The sequence below is a fragment of the Homarus americanus genome, unplaced genomic scaffold, assembly GCF_018991925.1.
Source record: "Homarus americanus isolate GMGI-L3 unplaced genomic scaffold, GMGI_Hamer_2.0 scaffold50325, whole genome shotgun sequence".
NCBI lineage: Eukaryota > Metazoa > Arthropoda > Malacostraca > Decapoda > Nephropidae > Homarus > Homarus americanus.
The window spans coordinates 351,438-374,609 of NW_024742772.1; the positions used below are offsets into that span (position 1 = coordinate 351,438).

General features: G+C 38.0%; 1 protein-coding gene across 1 annotated transcript; it reads right to left on the reverse strand.

Annotated features, from left to right (window-relative positions):
- Nucleotides 1–4,043: 4,043 nt before the first annotated feature.
- On the reverse strand, nt 4,044–16,803 carry LOC121877035 (tumor protein p73-like). The gene is given in 11 exon segments (XM_042382641.1): nt 4,044–5,086; nt 7,001–7,121; nt 7,286–7,370; nt 8,015–8,089; nt 8,091–8,114; nt 8,252–8,378; nt 8,381–8,464; nt 11,368–11,542; nt 12,204–12,377; nt 14,829–15,236; nt 16,696–16,803. Coding segments are annotated over 10 exon segments (1,359 nt in total). The 5' UTR covers nt 16,789–16,803; the 3' UTR covers nt 4,044–5,086; nt 7,001–7,007.
- Between the last annotated feature and the right edge of the window lie 6,369 nt (nt 16,804–23,172).

The window sequence follows — 23,172 nt, forward strand, 5'->3', positions numbered from 1 at the left end:
GCAGAAGTTAAACCAAGGAATAGGGGTTGAACTTGGCCCAAGTTTATGATGCCGATGAGACGGGGTTATTTTGGCGGTCACTCTCCAACGACACCTAAGCCTTTAATCATGAAGCATCCACACCAGACCACAATATGAATGAGGAGCAAATTTCTGCATTATGCTGTGCTAATGCTAATGGTATGCACCACTTAAAGTTAGCTGTTGTTGGCAAGTCTATGCATCCCTGATGCACACAAATACCAAGAAAAGGTTATAAAGCTGGATTCTGAAGACATCAATGCAATTCTGCCGATTGATAATGCGCCAGCTCACCCTAGTGCTGAGAAACTGGTCCACAGTGATGGTAAAATTGGCGTCCTGTTTCTGCCGCCCAACACTACGTCCACTATTCAGCCTATGGACCAGAGTTATTGTGTCATGCAAGAGGCTGATGAGAGGAGGTACCTGGGTGAAGTGCTGGTAGTACTGGAGGACAAAAATGTGAATGACACAAGAGGGCAATGTACATTAGCCAACATCAAGAAATACAATTTGAATTCAGCCATATTCAACTTTGCTGCTTTGTGGAAGGACGTCAAGATGTCCACCTTAGCTGACAGCTGGAAGAAACTTCTGCATGATACTAAGCCTGAACTCGATTTGAGGTAACGGATTTTCATCTTATGTTGCACCATGGTTGGAGGAGAATGAGGGTGATCCTGGTTACCAGATGCTTTCGGCTGAGGAGATTGCTGATGCTGTCTGCACTATTGACAAAAAGGACAATGATGCATAGAGCAGTGACGCAGAGGAGTCGCGTGTGAAGATGCCTACTGTTTAGTTGTCTGTTATACGAGTCACTTGACAACGTCTTGACTTATATTGACAGTACATCTAATCCTCAAATCCACCACTATTATGAACACCTTCGGACTCTTAGAGAACTTATTATTAGGGAGCAGTACAATGCATGGAAGCAACTTAAGCTGGACTCCTCCTTCAAACCTGTTAATCGCGCCTCTCCTGCCTCCCAGCCAAGCTAAATCGAGGGGCATCCCTGCTCCTCCGATTCAGAACAAGTCCCCATTTTATGATCACGGCAAGACAAATTCATCTATTCACTGCATAGGTTAAGTGTGACAACATTACAGTATTTTTGGCGTTTCTTATGTCATAATTTATTTGGCAGAAGATTCGGACAATCGGCTTTTTCAGACAGGTAGTCCTGCCTTTCAGTCTGGATTTTCGAGGGTTCTTATTGCTAATTCACAATATACCTTACAGGCTGAAACCTATCTTTTTCTGCATAATCATTAAGAAACAATATCAGTCCCTCAAAGTGACACTGAAATTTGGAAAATAAATAACAGTGTCTTAGTATCCCTTTATTTTGGGGGTGTCACCACCTGTTGGAGGGTCTTGGATGACTTAATGGACCTGAAATTATAATTTGAAGTGAAGCTTACATGTGTATCATAGTCTATGTAAAATATGAACCTGATATTAGTGTTTTTAGTCAACTAATATTGACAGTTGATATCCTAGTATGACAGGTTTAAATTTCAATTTAGCAACAGTATCTTTATTTTCTGTATATATATCTACATCGTATGCACAAATAATTGGTACTGTACCAAATAAACATCACAGAATGAATTATCCTTTATTTTATTATTTCTACAGGTAAATATGCTTTCAAAAACACAAATATAAGAATATAGACAAAAATGTTCTATACAGTATTTCAAGTACAGTACTGTAATGTACTGTATTCCATTCATCCTACAAATATTAGCTACTTATAAAACTACTGCTTCCTTTTAACAAGGTCAGACTTTGACTTGTACAGTTGGTCCTCACATTACGCGGTTAATGTAACCCAGAGGGTCCCGCGGAAAGTGAATAACATAACATATGGGATTAATTGAAATGGAGTCCAGGCCGATCCCCAAACTCCACTTTTTGACGACACACAACTATGTTGTAGTAAAAATGTTATCTTAACTTTATGATGGTATGAAAAAACAAGTAATATAGAAGAGGTTAGGTTAGGAAAGATAAAGGTTAACATAGGAAAAATAAAGAATAGGTTAAAAAACTAAAAATTTTGTGGAACACTTACGGTAGTAGAAGAGATGGGTCGGCATACGGGGATGGAGGCTGGTTCCGAGGCAGAGGGCAGATTACTGGCCCTCAGGTGAATCACCATTACTAGGTGAATCATCATCACTGTCACTTACAGTTGTCAGGGCTTCCCTGACAAATCCCTCAAAGTCAACTTCACTGTCACTATCACTGGCTTGGGCTGGCTGTGGTGGGTTGCGGGTGAAGAAATCTGTTATGCTTTGCTGATGGCTGGCGTTGATGTTGTCGTGATACACCTTGATGTACGGCTCCATAGCCTGCACCAGCCGGTTTTGGAAGACTTCATAGCGGTCATCGTCATTATCGCGGGAAAGGAAGGACTTCATCTTCTCTGCACACTCCATGGCACCCTTAATATCACTATGACTTAAATTGTGTTCTTCGGAGACTGCCGCACCTTCTTCCTCCTCTTCACTGGCGTGTTCTTCTTCCAACATCTCGTCGGCAGTCACTTCAGGATTTCTGATCACCTCCAGGATGTCGTCGTCGGTAGTCTCGGAGAAGCCTGGAACTGTAACAGTCTGCGCAGCACGATCAGCAACGCCACACCAATGTTTATATTGGTGATCTTGTTCGATCTTAAACCTCTGTAACCACCCAGAGGAAGCAGTAAAGGGTTTGGGCTCTGAAGTTCCCCTGTGCACTGCCATGTACAGTTCACGTAGGAGTCCTTCACAGAGCGAGTGTCGATCGCCATGTTGCGTCACTTGACGCACTGGCACCTCACAAGTAATTTTTCTGTCTTGAGAAGCACCGGTTGTGAAAATACTTGATCATAGAAGCACCTGTAGACTTTGTGATCTTCATGTGCTCCTTTATCTTGGCTGAATCCTTCTTTATAGTCCGGATCGAGATTCGTTGACGCCATGCTGGCGCTGAGATCAACTTGCCGTGTTCCTTTCTCCAAATCTTGAATAATTTGGTACTTCACCGTAGCTTAAGGAACGTCGTGTCCTTTTGGCTTAGTGCCGCTGGGTCCAGGTAAGGAAAGGTTTTTCTCTGGGGTGGTGGTCCAGCGAAGCCATTTTACGGAACAATGGATGCGCTGCTAATACGGAGGGCCTTGAGGATGAGACTGTCGCAGCTAGGTCGCCGTCGTCTCTCCCTCCCTCCCGCCCCGGTGGACACGCCATAATACTTTAAGCCAATTACAGCTAGCAGCAGAGGAGGGTAGGGATGCATGGCCAATCAAAGGTCTTGTCGTCATATGACGTCAGTGATAACGCAACAAAGACACACGCGAACCTTACCGCCGCTTGCCCAAGCGAGGGAGGAGGAGGAGGCAGGCAGGCGGTGGCGCAAATCTAAAAAATAGTCGCGCCGGACACTCTCCGCGGAATGGCGTTGACCGCGAAATGTGAAAATGTTAGGTTCTGGCAAGGCACCGCGGTAACGGTGAAACGCGGATTGCGGGACCGCTTAATGTGAGGACCAACTGTAGTCTTTCAAAAGTGTGACACACAAAGCCATCCACCATTTTATTTTTTTAGTAAATTTTCTATATTCAAACTAACACTGGCTTTAAATTAAGATGTTCAAATTATTCAAGCAATTCTCAACAAATTATGGATAATTAATGAAAGTTGATGACTTGCATGTGACACAAGGAATGTAGTACAAAATTAAATTAAACTCATTACTTATCAATAGATATTGACAAGTTCATCATAATATAAATTCATTGCAGAAGAGATACAAAGAATTAACTTAATATTACATTACCACTTACTACAGTAGTTTAACATACTGAATGCAACAACAAAGAAGGAAGCATTAACAACTAAATGGAAAACTGCAAAACAAATTGAACTTTCCTCTAAGCAATGGTGTTCCCATTAATACAACCTGACCCCATAAATTCGTGTTTCAGACACCCTTTTTCTGGTCATTACCGAATTTCCATCTTTGTTACCCAATTTCATCGCATTTTTTTAACAAATCGGTTATAGTGCTACTGGTGGCAGACACGCAAATGAATTAATTCAGTTATGTTTGGATTGTTTGATTAAATTTGATTTTTTACTGAACAGGGACAAAAGTTCAAATACCTGGAAGATTCAGAAAGTTGGAATTTGGATAAAAGGAAATGCACTGTAGATTAAAGTCTACATCATTGGATTTACCATAAAAGAGATGTTCTGCATACAGTGGCCTGACACAAATGGGAGGAAAATTTTTTTACCAGTGAGTGCTGAATATTAATTTTGGTGCACTAGATACTCTATGGTGCAATGTATAGCACCTTAAACCCAGAATATTAAGATACTACGGCACCCTCCCTTCCCTGCAGGTAGATGAATTTCTATAGCGAATCTTCAATAAATTTTTTGTGAATTAGTGAATTTGCAAATAAGGGGTTCATAAATAGAGGGGTAATTATAATTATGAAACATAAGATTTATGCTGCACAGATTTAGCTTTTTAGTTTATTTTCCCGATTTTTTAATGCTTATGAAGCAATAAAGATTTAGATTTAGTAAATTTGGTGGGATACCAATTAGTACGAATTTGTGAGGCGAGGGTGTATATTCTAAGACTGAGTAATGCATATAACAGTCATATTGTTACACCAGGAAAGAAAACATTAAAAAAATGAAAACTGTAATTAAGATTATAATTGTAAAACAAATTGAACTTACTCCAAGCATTGGCACTCCTTCAACAATGAATTTATATATTATAAAAGACTGAGTAATACATACAGTATGATACTTAAATAGAGCGAGACAGAAAAGAGGAAGTTGCTTGTTCATACATTATAATAGGTGGAAATTTCGTCACTGGCCTATGGGATACCGTGCAACTGTATATTCATTAAATTTAGATGCTAATGTCTCTATTTTGAGCAATGAAGCCATGGTTAGTTTGGGTTTATATACTAAACCAGTGACTAATGTCCTAGAACCACTACAGTATACAGTATGCTTCTTCAAATTTTTCAAGTAACAGGTGGCCAAATCTGTAAAAAAAAAAAAAATATATATATAATAATGTAATATACTTATTTAGAACAGCTCACATGTTTCTTATATATCCACGACATGTAAAATCAAGTGTAAACACCCCACATTCAAAAAAATTTTCTTGCATTAGTTTTCAGAATAACCAACCTGCACTTTTTTTAAATTATGTATGTGTAATGAAGTGGTTGGCACAAGTCTGAGTCCTGTCTTCATACGTATTATGTCAGTGAGCCGCACCTCACTACCAACACTCATTTATTTGAACTTTTTATGTAGAGTAAGTATTGTCTTTAATGAGGACATTGAGACTTTTAAGAAATTGGCAAAATAATGTAGAGTTGTATGTATTTTAAGAAATGGGAAAAAAAACAGGTACAACACTTTGCTCAATGAATACTGTAAAGTGACCTACTGTATTCAGTTTTGCTGTAGGCCTAAAAAGAGCTACTAAGTACAAGTACTGCATATGTTACCAGGTGGGAGGACTGGGTGTTGCCTCATTTGACAGGTATATTTATTGTTTCAATGTTATATTCTTGTATGATCAATCTCTCTCAGTGTGATTCATCATGATTAATATAATATCTTCAATAATAGAAAAAATGCTATTTAAATTTGTAATTTGACTTGAAAATTAGGATGTGTTCCTGGAGGGAGAGTTTCAGCTTACAGGATCATTATAACACACTGTTATAATGTAGAATTGCCTTCCAAACTGTGATGTATTACTGTACAAATAATTGTATAAAGGAATAATTTACATTATTACAGCAACAACTGTATTTATTTACTTTAAATGTTGATTGTTTATATGTCGACTCACTGTATGGAGGTGGATTTATATGGAGACTCACTGTAAAGGGAGCAGGAAATAAGCATGGGATTTAGAAAGCTGTGCCTCAATCTCTCCTACATAAATAGCCTTAAGAAATGAAAACACCACACAATGTTATTTATTACCTTTGAAGGATACATGTTGGCAACTTGTACACTTCAGATGACTGATTAATGAATAAACCAGGGAATGTGGAGAGAGCTGGTGTGGGAGCTAGGATGATCGGCTGTTTACCCCCTTTTAAACAAATGGGCAGGAATTTAATGCAACGCAATGATTCATCTGAGTGTGGGATTCTTTTTTTTTTTTGTGGGGAAAGTTGACTATTTTACGATAGTATTTTATCAACGCAAAACTAAATATGAGAATTATGGTGACACTGCATCGTCACGGACTACTTTCTACGGCGCATCACCCTCTAGGCTCAGAGCAGTCTCAGTGACTCACCACCTTCCTCCAACCTCCTCTTGCTTCACTACCCACCACACACTCGCTCTACCACCTCCGCCCATCGGTGAGTACCAATACAATCTTAGTAGTTATATATGTATGCACTATTTTCTATAGAAATGGCAATGATTTTATGTATTTCATGGGACAAAGGTAGGCTCAGGAACCTAACTACTGTATTTTATCTATTTCTTGTGGGGAAAATAGATCTGCTGAATGTTGTTTTGTATAACATCGCATTTTTGAAACGTAACCCCGACGTTAAGTGAAGACTTACTGTAATGCTGTTAATGTATGTGCTGTGTCTTGCCAAGTCACCACACCCCTCGCCAGCTCATCTTGCAGTGTTACAATTGTTTATTACTGTATTAGTACATTTTACAAAATATTTATGGTTGCACAGTAATTATAGATTGTTTTATGTGACAGCCAGTGCAAGGCACAAAAACTGAACAGGAAATAAACAAGAAAACGAACATAAAATTTGGAAATTGTCGGGCATCAAAATAATCTTAACTCAGTTAACTTGAGTTACTTATAGCCCCCTTTTTGTCAAATTAACGAGAATATAATTTACTGTGTTCATATCAACTTTTTTATCTTCCCACTTCATTGAATCTCTCACCTGAAACCTATAATTCCCCAGCTTCTGGATACATTAGCATACTTGGATGGGTTTTGGCATACTCGTGAAGAATCAATACATTGATGTAACTCTTCACTTTGTTCTCAAACTGACTAGGTACCTGTGGACATAAAACAAAGTAAGTCTGGGTTATTTAAAAAATATATATATATTTCAAGAAAATCATTTAAATACATAATCCCTTATGATAAATTAAAAAGATTGATGGGTTACAGCATTCATATATCAAAAATACCAAACATTCAAGATCAGGGACAGACTCACTTTAACATCCACAAACTGTGAGCCAGTTCCTGGCTCCAGCTTAATATTAGTCCTCCTCCTTTTTACTCCCATCATGTATCTGTTGCTAATTTCTTAACCTGGTAAAAGAAACAGGAGTTTTTTTTGTCAGTAACCTTAATCTAAAAAAATATGTTTAAGTCCACATGTCATTTGAGGACAACCAATTCTCAACAAAATGGCAAACTTCCCCCTCCCATTTAAATGTAATAGACAGATGAACTGAAGAAAACAGCAAAACTCTGGGAGATAATTTCCGGTTTTCTGAGATCCAGTAACAAGGGTCTGTACCTGTGCCGAGTTTTCCCTCGTTTAATCTTTCCGAGCTTTCAGTGGCAGTCAATTTCCTTGTTACTTTTCATATTTTTCCTCCAGTCTTCCATACCTTTACCCCGATATACTTGATTTACTTAAAATACAACCACAGCTACAGGTCTTTTGATTCACAGCAACGGTATTCTCTAGTCATATAGTTATTGTCTATGGGTCGAGAATTTACTTTACAAGATATAAATAACCATAGGTATTAGCACTTCAGTATTTGTAAAAAAAAAAAAGCTATAGCTATTGTACTAAATAATAGCAATGCATAATTTCTTTAATTGAAAATTCTGAACAAATCACAAGTTCTGCAGATTAAGATTCTCACATCAATAACATTCATACAAATTTACCACTAACTGAAGAATACCTTTGTGTGCACTCGCTCATCATCCAATGTTTGCATGTCTTATCTTTCTATTCGCCAAGTCTCTAGAAGGACATCGGCAGCATTTGACATTCAAACTTTCCGATTTCCTCTCCAGTATTACTGTGAAAAGCATTTGAAATATTTTAGTGAATGGGATACTTATTATATGTAAAGACTTCAGTTATAAACACAAAAAGAACATTAACTGTAAAAATTTTATCACAATGTTGAGATAAACTCGACCAGAAAACACTTACTTGCTTTTAAGAGTTAATATGAGGCCAAATAGCCTTCTGTTGGGACCACCAACACAGGATGTAAGGCACATGAGTTTGATAAGCATCGTAGAAGCAGTTTCCCCAGGTGGTGGGGGCTGCAGGGCATCACAATGGCTCGCTCAAGTGCAATGCCATACTCACAGCCTTCCCCTTCTACTTGGACTATATGTTCAGCTAACTCTGGCTCAGATGCTGCAAGAAACAATACTTTTAACTTGATTATTAATAGAAAAAAAGCAAAATAACATTTATCAAAATTTTCATATTGCCATTGTCATTTACCACAATTTAGGCTCAATGACCTAAAGATCCATAACCTCATAGTGTTTCAGTTTATCGCAATACTACTGCAAGAATTAAGTTCAGCTGAACAGAAATCATCAAAAGGAGTACAAATGGGGTACAAAGCATGAAAGATGTAAGAAGCCTGGTACAAAGTGGCCTTATGTGCATATAGCAAGAATTGTGTACCTATGACGGCAAATATTCCTTTAGAAATACAGTACTGTACTGTATGTATCCTCAAATCATGCACGAGTGCAAAATCGCCAGTGCTTTGCAGAGCATATTTTTATCAAGACACTGATAGTGTCTTTTTGAGATGAAATAAGACGTTGTTAGACAAAATGAGTGTGGCGAAGGAACAACAGCTGAGAACGTAAAAGAAAATGTGAATTCATTCCAGCCCTGCATTTTGAAATTTGTTTAGCTACTTGCATCTCGGGATGTCACAGTATGGGTGCGAGGACTGCACACATTCTCCCACCAGTTAAAATTCATAAGCAGTAAGGGAAGGTACACATGAAATTCATTGTATATTTTAGGAAATTCGTGTTTTTAAGTTTACTTCAAATATAACTTCCAAACGTAAGACATCTACCAGTCCATGTGAAGTGCAAGTTGTGTGGGGGACCAATGACTATCTAAAAAAAAAAATTATATTTTAGATATACTATACTAAACCATACCAAAGTGGTGAGAATATAATCCACAATTCATAAAACTTTTATCTAGAATAAAAGACTTCAAAATATACAGTACTATATACAGTCGACTGTTAATTCGGACCCCTTTAATCCGGATTTCGGATAATTCGGACAAAATCTGAACGAACCTTTTTTTTTTTTTTTTATTTGTAGGAATATTACTACGCGACCTTGCTTAAAATGCTGGTCCACCCACCTGGGATAAAACACCAGTGTCTTTTGGTCAAATGTAACCTCTCCACCACTAGTGTGGGGGATGCAACTTAGCTTCAGACATGAAAATATTTACCATTTACTGCCAGTAAACAATGGAAACGTAAAATTTGTACCAATTAGTAATGAAAAGTTGTGCAGTTCCTTCAGCAAATGAAGCTCACCAACTTACAATAGGCTAAATTACCTTACAACGGTTTTCAGTAGTCTATGTTAGTTCTTAGCACAGGCTAACTTATCATATCATTACGGTATATCACAGTTATTGATCTTACCAGTAATAAAAACCTTTATATTTCATACTTAATATAATACCGTAATCTACTTCAACCTCCTATTGTTTACAACGACACATGACGCACCACCAGCTGTTGAGTATCAGCTACACGGTACACGTGTTTTTAATCGTTTTCAGTTAAAAAACTGTTACATCACATGTATATTGTACCTTAACTGTGCCTGAATGAATATATTCCGGGAAATAAATAGTAGTTTTGCTGAAACGTGATGTATTTGAATGTAAATTAGATAAAATACATGACGAAACAAAAGACTTTACCTAACCTTCCGATGTTCTAGAGAATTTACTCATTTTTTAATAGTTTTTGGTTAAAATACAGTTATATAACAATGGTATTCTATTCATACTGTGCTTGATATAATGCATTCACGGAAATGTAATATTTTTTTGAAATGACGTAGGTATTAGTGAAAGTGATAAACGTGATGAAAACAATGACTTCGCCTTTCGCTCAAGATGTTACCGTAATTGCTTTTCGATTGGTTTTCAGTTAAAAACTGTTGTATTACATTAATATCCTATACTAATTGACTTGAATAAATACTACGATACCATATTTCTGAATATTTTCATTAAAATTCATCCAAATCATTTTCCTTGTCATCGCTCGCAGCACCTAACAGCTTCCCAGTCCTCTCCTGAACAGGGCTAGAGGGTATGTGTTTTTCGAATCGTTTTAGTTAAAAACTGTTACATCACACATATATTTTACCTAAACTGCACCTGAATGAATATATTCTTGAAATAAATAGTAGTTTTGCTGAAACGTGATGTATTTCAATGTAAAATAGGATAAAATACATGACGAAAACAAAAACTTTACCTAACCTTCCGATGTTCTTGGGATGTTATTTGTTTTAGTAGTTTTCGTTAAAATACTGTTATATTACAATGGTATTGTATTCATACTGTGCTTGATATAATACATTCACGGAAATGTAATATTTTTGCTGAAATTACGTACGTATTACAGTGGAAAGTGGGATAAAGTCGTGACGAAAACAATGACTTTGAAATATAATGCAATATTAACCCCTAAATCGGTTAATTCGGACAATCGGTTAAACGGACACCCTTCCCCCCCTATTAGTCCGAATTAACGAGGGTCGACTGTACTGTACAGTATCAACAAAGTTTTTTCGACATTTTTGGTTGAATGAAAAAAATAATAAAAACTTCACTTTCAGCACTTTTGACATTTAATAACTGGAATACATAAAACAACTGCAAAAGTTATTGCATGCAATTTGAATTTTTAGTCTTAATATCATTGCCAAAAATAATTAAAGATACACTTTGCAATAATCAAATATTTTAGCAATAAAAATTAAATTCCAAAAATCTAAATTACTGTATGTCATGCGATGAGGACTACAGTACCTGTATAGTATTTCAAGAAATGAGAAGTTGAGAATCAGCAACTCATGATGAAAATAGGTGTTGGAAAGCGGTGCTCGTGGTGATAAGGAGAGAAGAGTGTCAAATGGCATGTTGAGCACCACTTTGCATCTAAAAATGTTTAACATGATTCTTAACTTTTAACTTTAATTAAAGTATAATATGAATGGATCTCGCATAACTTCTTGGTGACTTACCTTGTGTGCTCTTGCAATTGTAGCAACGCATCACTGGCTCCATACGAAATCGACTGTCATTGAAGACTGGAGTTATTATGACAGAAGCCTCCACCCACTCCTTCAACATCACATTCACAGGAACAGCTACAGTAGGGCACATGTACAACTTCTTCTGCAGCTCGCTGAAGCACCACTGGCAAGAAAGTCAAAAGGGTCATAATACTGTTATGTAAAGCACATTAATTAATATCTCACTTATACCATTACCCCAAAACACAATCCATAAATAGATTTGCATCCAGATTCCCAATTTCTGTTGGGTAGACAAAGGCAAATGGCATAAAGAACTTACATCAAATCTTGAAGATTTGTGAAGGGGAAGGTAATGGTGATTTCATGAATCAAAATGAGTTACTAAGTTAACCCTGGATGACAAATTGGTACTAAGTCTGGGGTACAAAGGACATTGAAGCCTCCAATTAGCAGCCTCACCAATAATTATATAATCCAGAAATATCCTTTTCACCCAGTTTACAATGCTACTATATTTTTCTGCTCATTCTTCCACTAAGTTCATGGTCCACATTCACTCAGCAGCATCACTTACTCCTCTCAAATTATTTCTCAACCATATATCCTGTATTTAGTTTTTGCCCTTACCTGGCAAAAGTAACTTTCTTAGTCATTACTCCATTCCTACGAAGCTATAGTTACCACGGTGTATTCTTGTTCTTAAAAAGTAAACATGCAGATATTTCAATTATTCCTATAGTTCTTGATATATCTCAAAGGCTGAAGATAGCTAATAAACAAAAAGTGCCAACCTGTCATTACGACGACTCTTTCCTACTCACTTTATTGCGGTCCTTATTATCAGTGGGAATAGAGATGGCAAATTCGTATCGGCCAGGCCATGGTTTCAGGGAGGGGACCCTTTGAGGAGGAGTACTTGTATCTGGCAGGTATATATTATTCATGGGTAACAAAAATTGTTCTTGCTGGCTGATCTGCCCATGACTTGTAGGAAGCTGTTGGAATAAAAATAAATAAAAATGGGTGGTGTCCTTATAATCACTAAACAACTTTCAGCTAATCCTTCGCTTAATCCTCTTTTGTCACAATGCAACTTCACAATGTAATAATACAATGACTGGTAAGGATAAAACTCCAAGAGCATCTCCCAACAATGGTTGACAATAGGCACACCAATTTACAAGGAGATTTTAGAGAAATTGACACTAATAATAGTTACGGTATTTCAAGAGATTGGTTTGAGCTGAACGCACCATTATGTAAGAACCTGTTATGAAGACAATAAGCAAACAGTGTCTTTGGTTATAGCTTCTTACTGCTGGTATTCTAACAAAGCAACGTTAGATTCTCCTTATGACAACAATGCTCATAACAATCACAGACCTGCACCTTATGAGAATTCCTAAACTGGTACTCACAATGGGAATGCACGACAAGATTCTTAAAATTAACGATTCTTATAATATGCACTTCAAAATTCCAGAATTTGCCAGATTCCGATACATGTATTGAGTAGATTGTACTGTACCTACAAGTTCACTTGCATATTATGGCAAGAGATTTTCCTAATAGGGTGTAGTGAAGGTGCATGTCAATCTATTGACGAGTGAGGCAGGTCGCTGAGTATGTTGACTAATAACCATTCTTAGGACCACTTAACCCCTTGAATATGGTGACTTAAACCCTTGAGTACAATGTCTTAACCCCTTGAACATAATGTCATAACTTTCATGTTAATGTTGACGCTTCCATATGACAAGACAAAGGATCGACACAGTATAGTATATTGTACTGTATAGCTAATGGGTGAAATCTTTGGCGAGGTTATGCAAGTACTACATAAAACAAGTAAATCACCCCTTTTTATCGTAAATCATAGAGGAAAAATTCCCAATTCAAATCAAGTCTCAATATATGATTCACTTTGTATTCGACGTGTTGGGTTAAGCATTGCCGATGCTGAATGCGAGCTCAATATGGAATGAAGCCGCGCCTTGACTGACTCCCACCATCACCGGCAAAAAACCATGTTATAATTATCTGATATACGGTACACACTGTGCTTCGTCCCTCATAAAAATAATAAGTATTTTGAAAAGGAAATCATTACTGAACTAAAATAATTTATACTACGAGTTACACAGTAGAGCGTTCGGTAAAGTTGTGGGGCTATTTACGAACGTCAATTTCCAATCATTTCCCATTTAAATAAAGAAAAATAAACCGCATCAAAACTTGTTCAATTTAACATAATAATTACGAGAATAATCAAATAAAAAATCCAAAATATGTCGTAGTTCAGTGTGAAAATTATAGCTTTATACTACTACCTGTTCCAAGAGAATCATCCTTCAGGGCTGCTGACAGTTCCTTAACTGGTATCAAAGTACTAAAATATCCTTCTCGTAGAATATCCAGCTTAGCAGAGGACTGTTCGCCGAGTAGCAGAAGGAAGGAACAGAACAACCCCTGGGTCCCAAGGAACAGAACAACCCCTGGGTCCCAACCCTCACTTGTCGTGCCACTTTTAATCATACTACCAGCCAAATACTCTATCTCTATTTTACGCGTTTCTTTCGCTTATTTTGATATATATACACATTACTTTTGTAATCTTAACAATAACCAAGTCATCTCGAGATTACTATAATTCATAAATACTGCACATAAGAAAAACTATTTATTTGTAATATATTTGAAACTGTGATCATCGTACGCTGGCATCGTCCCACTCGCCACAGGTTCTAGCACGCTCGTTAGTTCACTCCGGACAATCGCATAGCCCCCAAAATATATCATAAGAGGGGTAACTAATGGAGATGTTGATACACAAAGGCTACACCTACACCCTGGAGAATTCAAGACTTAAAATAAAGAAAAACTGACAAGTATTCCTGATATTTTCATTAAGTTTAATCACGGTTGCAGCAGCGAGGTGTGTTCCAACAGAGTGCGTCAGCGACGATGTCACCGACCCGATACCGGAGATACTGTAGTAATGTACAGTAATTGTTCATTAATTACTTATAACTATTGACAAAACACTTATTTCTATTGAAAAATTTCATGTTACTAAAATAAATACTACGAACATTTGGAATACGACAGAGTCGATAGATTTAAAAAAAATAATAACACCAACAATCAATTCATTGCGTCTATGAGACTGATCCAAACGAATAACATGTCCAAATTAAGCTACCTAAATTAGGCAAATCGGGGGCTATAAACCTGAAATCTTTTGGTTACCTGTATAGCCAACAATCGAACACAAGAACCTCCCAAACGCGTTAATTTATTCCGAGATAAACCACACGTCTGTATTAAATTACTAAGTAAACATAATCTTGTATAATAAACTATACAAACATTATTATGTTTCCCCCTCCCTCCAGTGAGTAGTGTCAACTTACCTAATTTTATTGCCTATGTTAATCGATCCTTACCGTAATCGCGTCATTGTCATCAACTGTGCTCCAGGGGATGTCTATTTGTTCTAGTTGCTGTTGTTCTTCACGTTGCCCAGATGATGTTTGTTGACCCTGAGACTGCTGCTGTTGCTGAGAAGTGGAAACTTGGTAAAACATGTTTTCCGTATTGTTGACTACTAAAACTTGGTCACTGGTGGTTGACTGAGTTAAAGGCATGTGCTGCTGCTGTTGCTGTTGGGGGATCTGTTGAAAATGACCGGTGTCATTCTGCTCTTGTTCGCGGGACACGGGTGGTTCTGCGGGCTCTATCAGGGCCGCGAAGTTGTTGGACCCAGTACGGAGCAGGAGTGAATCATCCCGCAGTAGCTGGTACACATCGTCCCCAAACAGCGGCTCTGAGTCATGCCGCTGCATACCGTTACCCTGAAGGACCAGAACACGTGGCATACATTAAAATACAATGACACGCACAGTGATACAAAACTTACCACAACAAGATAGGGCACTTACAGTAGTTTACCCATTTCCATCATGCTCTAGTTACACAGACTCGCTGACATAGTGACTAGAAATTGATAATAAGTATTACTTTTTATGTATGCTTGTAATGATATGAATCTTTACTAAAAAAAATCAGATAAAATCAAACTTAGCACACCGCGGCCAATTGCACGGACAATCTCGTCACGTCTCACGAAGTTAATTAGCTTAGGTTTCTCCAGAGAACTTCATTTCTCAAGTCATTAACCATAAGAACATAGGAAAATAAGGAGTCTGCAATAGGCCGGTTGGCCTGTGCATGGCAGCTCCTGTCGAGAGATAATGACGAGATTTGTCTATATGATTAGCCCCGGCCAGCCTACATCAGTTTATCACCCAAGGTAAAAAGACGACGTGGTCACCATTACTCCAAGCATTAAATCTTTCTTACAAACCACAGGTCAATTTTTCACATGTACTTTCAGAATTAGAGGCTAGATTTTCCAGCTCAATGACACTGACGTCTCACCACTCCATAACTTCCAACATGCACGGTACAAACATTTACATGTTTTCAGTATACTGTAGCTGTATATGAACTCACTAAATATACTGAAGTAAAACAAGATATGAAGAGTCGTGCATCGTTAGATATCCCCGGCCCATTTAAGAAGTATAAAAAATTAATTGATACACTCCAAAACAATAAATTCATTAAGCTTAACATTGTCCTCATAAACACAGAATTAAATCGCTTATTATCAACTTTTTTTTTTACATTAAGTGCCAAGTCAATTAAAATATTTACATTCACACCACCATTTGCTACGTAATCAAAACTTGCAGTGTTTAACCCGTAGACTTACTTTGAACCTGCTGTCACCCTCTTCGAATTTTCAATTCGATTTCAATTGTTTATTCCTTGACAGAGGAAGCGGGATCCTAGTGCTGTCACTAGGTACCCCTGTACAATGACACCTTCGAATTTTCTTATGATAAACTACACTGCTAATTATCTCCGACAACATACATATCATTGTAGAATATTTTTAATACTACAATATAAAAGGCTAGGTGGAGGGGACGTGAGCTTGTGTCAATATTACGGTAACATGATGCAATACATAGCTACCCATTCATCTCTAGGCAGTATCCTCACTACTCATGCCCACAATCTTACCTTCATCCTCAATCATAAATTCACTTATCATTTTCACATAAGATAAAAAACAATTGTACATGAAGACGAGGATACAATACCGTAGTATGTAGGACGCTTCCTAATCATTGACCTGTGCCCTGAAGGGCTAAGCCAACGAGATAAGTGTTATTGTATTTACGAATCCCATCGTAACTACACCACAACAAACACCATCACAAAAACAACAAGGGTAATACTTACTAAAAATTGTGGCAATGCATTATTCTTGTTTTTCTTTCGTGGGAATACGACCCATAAATGTGGAGCCCATTTTGCAACTAAAAACGTAAACATCAGAGGACATAGTTGAAACGGAACACACATTAATAGTACTTCTGCAAATATTAACACGGTAACCATTCACCAACCAAGTATCTACAGTTCGAGTACAATACTATAATGATCACTTTTAAGACAAATCAACGTATTATCACTTCACAATGTGTTGTCCTGTAAGCTCGTTTATAGCTTCACTTTGTATTAAAATGAAAATTAATTCTTACTGAACCAATCAAAGAAAAAGAAAATATATATAATACTTCAATGTATGCATTCACTAAGTCCTTGCATTTTTTTGCGAGATTCCATGTCCATTACTTGCTAACTCGTCTACGCTGACACACTCCACAAACTTACCGCCCGTTTTAAAATCAAGATTTGTACAATTTCTTCCTAACAACATACTGTTCACAGCAACAAACATACTTGATAATAATTCATGAGGAGGCCTGGAAATGTAGTATGGGATAGGATCACCAAAACAGCCAACGAGAACGGGAACGATGGAATATAGGCGCAGAGAACCTCCCCATTACAAGACCAAAACACAACTGAGCGGGACAACGTGGGCAGGCGACGGATTCATCCCACGCGCTCACTTACCCCCCCAACCCGCGTTTTCACACTCCACTACATAACGCAATAAAATGAACATACTACCACGTATATTTAATCCTAACCTCCACACGATACGAAGTGTACTGCGGAGGGACATTTGCTTCTCGTATCACGAGATACAGAATGTCTGTTTTAACAGACATTCTCTTTGTGGCGATGAGGTTCTGCCCCACCTGTGACAGAGTTTTCTTGAAGAGAACCTGCACATGTTCAAAACTTGCTCAATTTCTTAAAGCTGTCGCTCCCGGTCACAAATCTAGTTCGCTCAAATATTATTAACAATCACTGGTTTTATAAGCTCTACAAACACACACACATCCAGAAAAAAATGCTTTAACCACCCCTCTCTACTGCTAAGCTGATAATAGAAGGGTACTACTAAAAGAAGTGTGTAATTTTTACAACAGCCAGGTGTCACTATGTCCCGACACTAAACAAGAGAGTTCTGTCTGGGGCAGTGACAATAACAGGGTAGTTATCAGTCACGTGTGGTGGGGGATGGCGACCAACAAGGGCACCACAGAGCACCGACTTCAACACAGTCGCCACTATTGTAAAGGAACAGATAATGTCGAGATATATCTGACCGTCGATAACGCCAGTGTTTGTAAGACTCGAGATGTATCTCTTGCCATGGACCAACTTGAATCCCTCTATCGTACGTGAAAATACACACGGATCACCTGAACATTAGCCCCCAGGCTTATTTCACCTGGGAAGTTCAGACGTTAGGTTAGCGTTAGGGTGGTTAATCTTAAAGAGCAAATAATCCGGGAGAGAACACAACGTAAAACTAACCGTAATAATAACTTTACAAAATAGATCCCAGTCCAAGGAAACGGCGGGGTCTAAAGATAGCGAGCGGCGTGTTCATTAGTGCCTCCTTATCACCTCCTGGAGAACGTCGATACCATCATCACCAGCTACAGTATATACGTCACATCCCTACGCGCTTTACCGTACAGAGTCCTCTTGGCAGTAAAAAAAATAAGTATTCCAATAAAGGTGGATTTTGTAAAATAGTCTGTAATATTTCCTATTGAGGAGCGCGCTCTTTTCCGAGTATAATTTTAGTGTTCCTATTTCAGGGTTTGATACGAGGGAATTACAATCTTGGTGTTTATTAATTGTGAAACCTTAGGTGGTACATACACCGGAAAATTTAAGGGAGACTTCATGTGTAGGGTAAACGAACATAAAGGAAGATTGTTTGGAACTAGATAACTACTCTTCAAACTTTTTTCAGCGATCAGGAACCACAACCACGACAACAACCCCCCCCCCCCTGCTAGCCTCCCCCATTCACTACCCACACCAGTAGTAGCCAAGACACGGAGCTGCGCATAAATGAGTTCCTCCTCACAAAAACAGAAGAACCAACGATCTCCCAGTCAACTGAACTCCTAAGTTTTCTAAGACGGTAAGACACAAACTAACCTAACCTAACCTAACCCAACGTAAAGTAACCTTACCCAAACCTACATAACCCAACGTAAACTAACCTCACCCAAACCTACCATAACCCAACCTAACATAACAGAACCTAATGTAACATAACGGTAACCTAATTCAACCTAACATAACTCAACATATCCGACCTAACCTAACTCACATTTTGCATACCCAAGTTTATTTTTTTTAAGGAAGTCCATTATTCTTTTCCTGTGATTTTTCGTTCGTAAACCGTTTCTAGTTCAGTCGGCCTCTTGTAGCCCTACATTTAATTTAGATTCATTGTGTAGTCTTAGAATTGATTGTTGTCATCGTAACAGCCCTTAAAATATCCAGTGCAACTTCTTTCAGGTCATGATTTCGATTATGTCATTTGAATTCATCTGACGGCCTTAAAACCTCATCTTACAATGCCCTAAAATACTAATCGAATGAGGTACTAGTATCCACATCCAGGATAATTATCGACTTTACTTATTCGTGTAGCTGTTTGGTAAAGGTTTGGATGGGGGAGGAAGGGAGCGGCATTATCCCCAACGAAACAACATCCTGCGCAGGTATAGGGAAAAGTTTTCCATTCTCGACATCAATCGTATCCAAATTAAAAATCCCAAAACACCAAAGCATTTTAATTTTAAGAAAAAATATTCGAATTTGTTTGAAGAAAAAATCCGATTCCTTATAAGCGAGTTTTTAAAAATCTTATTTTATTAGGGTGTAAAACGATGCCTGTTCCATATTAAATAATTCGATTGACAGACACAAAGACCTTGTATCATCTGACGCTACAAAATGTATAACAATACACTGCTGCCCCATTACTGTAACAGTAACCACGTGCACCAAATTAATGGCTTTAACTCACAGCAAATTAACTTGAAACTTAAAGTTAGGCCTCGTCGGCTGTTTTCGCTGCCATTTTTACATAAGCTACGCATAACTGACTCACTAAAACTTGACTGAGAGCCAGACCCCGAGTCGGTAGGCCAGTCTTTAGAAAATAAGGACAAACATTACCCAACTTAAAACCCAGCGGTGAAAAACAGACATTTCATTACAATATATCTGTTGTGTGACTGCTGTGTGCCAAGTTAGTGTTGTGTGCTAGTGTGCGTTATAGCCATTTTGCGTTTGTGCTAAAGTTGCGGTAAAACCGTTTTGCGTTATGTTGGCGACTTTTGTGTCATGTTGCCGAGTGCTTGTGTGGTGGGTGCCATGTTGCTGAGTGCATGTGTTGCTGAGTGCATGTGAAGTTGAGTGCATTTATTATTGTACTGCAAGGCTTGTGTTTACATTCTGATCACAAGCTAAAACTTCGTGAAGACCATTCACTACCCGCTAAATCCACACATGACACTAGTTCACGAGTTGAAGTAAGAGACGTTGTGTGATATTGACAACTCAAACGTCAAGGGCAGCATCGGTAACTCACGCCTTACCACAGTAACAGACGCCACACGTGCTGCCTAACCTGTTACGAAGGCAACCGATATTCATTCCTGAATATAACCTGACAACGTTGATTAATTATCTTAAGCCACAGCATTCGTTTCCAACTCATGTTACAGTAATTGTCTGCTGTTGGTTGGAGGCCGGAATTCTTACTACTTTTTATTTGCAAAATACCCTGTACTTACTGCCTATCCCCAACCACTCCCACCTCGATTCGAAGCACTTCCTAGAATTTCACGCCTGTGTTCTTACACAAAAGCTACCACTTACGTATTATTTCTGTCGGTGACCAAGTCCAATCCGAAAAGAATAAGAAATACTGAGATTAATCCGACACTGAAGAACGGCCTCCACACTCCCCGCTAAAACTTCAACCACTGAGTGATTCTGGGGTGAGGTGACGTCACTTAATAGTGACGTACTTGCCTATCTAGCCTAGTGCCAGGCTATTGGTGGAGACGCGCCAACAAATATGCCAAAGCTACATTGTTTTAAACTTAAAAGTGCTTTGTAGCGCAACTCCCCATTACGAAAATGACCCAACAATTATTTAAAGTACAGAAACTTGTCGTCACATTTTACCAAATTTATAAATGTTATAAGAATCACAGGAAAAAGAATCTCAACTGCCACACATGGCACCTGCGATTGTTTCTGCCAGACGCTCTCACGCCCTGCAACGGAGGTACGATAATTGGCACTTTTAGTATTTCTCAAACTTACTGACTGATCAACATAAAATTTATTGTCTAAAAAATAAAATATTCCGTAAAATCAGAGCTGATACACTGTGCTCCTACAGTCAGTGTATACATACTGTAGCTATGAAGGGATAGTAGTCGGGAACGTGAGAGTAGATCCACCCCAACCTTCCCATTTTGTGCAGGATGCGTCGATTATTGTCATATTATCGCGGTTAAAATATAAATATAATAAAAAAATTGTATTCTTGGCCTAGTTAATCTACAGCGTTGTCATACACAAGAAACTTAGACGTGCAATTAATGTGCAATTTATAATTTTCAAGAAAATAAATAATCAATCTGCTGAGCGATACCTATTAACATGAAGTTTTTGGTCAACTGGCGACACCACCAGCAAATCTGAAATTATTGTACAGTGACCTTGATTGGTTTGATCTATAGAATTAGCCACAGAAATCAATGTTGCAGGATAAAAACGTTTCTTTCCTACTCGTGTCAACATTCAGTCATATTACAACTCACATATGGTATATCACACCATCACTATTATACTATCTACTGAACGTAAATATCATTCTAATATGTTCCCTGAGCTTAGTTCTATTGTGCAGTGGGCGGCTACAAGGCGGCGTGGGGAGGGAGTTTGGCGGGAATGTCAAATGTTTTCATCCTCGCTTGTCACGTGACCCACACAACCTCTAATCAACACCCACCTAAACTCACCACGACCAGCTAACACAACCAACACCATTTTTTTTACTGACATTCATCAGTATATAATGCAAGCTAATATAATACAGTAGCTAGGGACGAAACAATTTCATATGAAGAAAACTTGGCGAGACTCCAACATTTGGCAACATTGACAGACTGCAGCAACAATAACGGGGCCCCACCCACATTCTAAGGTTTTAAAAACTACTTTAACCGGAAAGGCGATGATAAATTAATTATTCGATAAGTCGCCTTAAATAAATTATATTAAAGGCATTTCCCTTTCTCTTGGTCAATTAAATACTTTCGCCACTTGTCGACAACTATATAAATGCTTCTCATAATGTATATGAAACACCATTTACATTATATACGATTTGAATTGCAATCATCATAAAATATTTGAAAATTTAGTCCTATACTGATTATTAATAATTTGAATCAAAGAGAAACTTCGTAATCTGCTGTTCAGAGTCTCCTCTCCGGTCCTGAAAAGAGAGGTTAACAATAATCCCAAAGCTACACAGGCACGTCTCTGACGTCACACCGTCGACGCCAACTGGCCAAATTTCCAGTCTATTATATACCTGGACATTATATGCCATGTCCAGCTGAGGAAAAAACTTTCCAATTATTTTTTTTAAAGAAAATTAAAGGTAATAAATCAAAGCATTAATTAAGTGCCCGTCCAAGTGTAAATAGTAGTTAGTTGGTAACTCAACTGGACGTCATTTCTCCAACTTTGCTTTATCATGCTTCATCAACAGGAAGGTCACTGTCGCCCGAAAACAATAAATATTACTTATAACAAAGAAAACAGAAGTAAGTTATGGTGTGATACAAGAATACGACAATGTTATCAATAATGACTGATAGGTAACCAATAGCAGGAAGAAGCAGCAGTGACGACACGGATCTGCCGGTGAATGGAAATAAGCCATGGTAATAAAGGTCACATGACTTGTACACATTGGCAACGCAATATATGTACTGTATATGATGGTATTGCACGTAGGTTAGGTTAGGTTTTTTCCGTGCCTTTTTTCTGATTTCTTTTCTTGTATTTTTTCCTGGATTCGAGCTGCCGTGATATCTCCGGCATCGCTGTCTCATCAAAAAATATCCAACATTATATATAGGTAAAACTATATCATATTTGTTAAATGCGTACTAAAAATATGAAGTTATTAAGTTTGTGCAGTAACCGATCAACGACTGGGAAAAACTCAGCCTCACATACACATTGTACATACATCATATATACATACATACACACACATCAGTCTACTTGGAACAGATTTCGCACGATAAAAGTATTTATTATATTCGGTGATAAAAACTTAGTACGTTAATATTCGTGCCCTAACTATCGCCATTCTATATACAGAGGGAGAAAGAACGTTCAGTCCTTGAGGTAACTTTCCGGAGTATGTTATTGTATGTGGAAGGCGGGAAACAC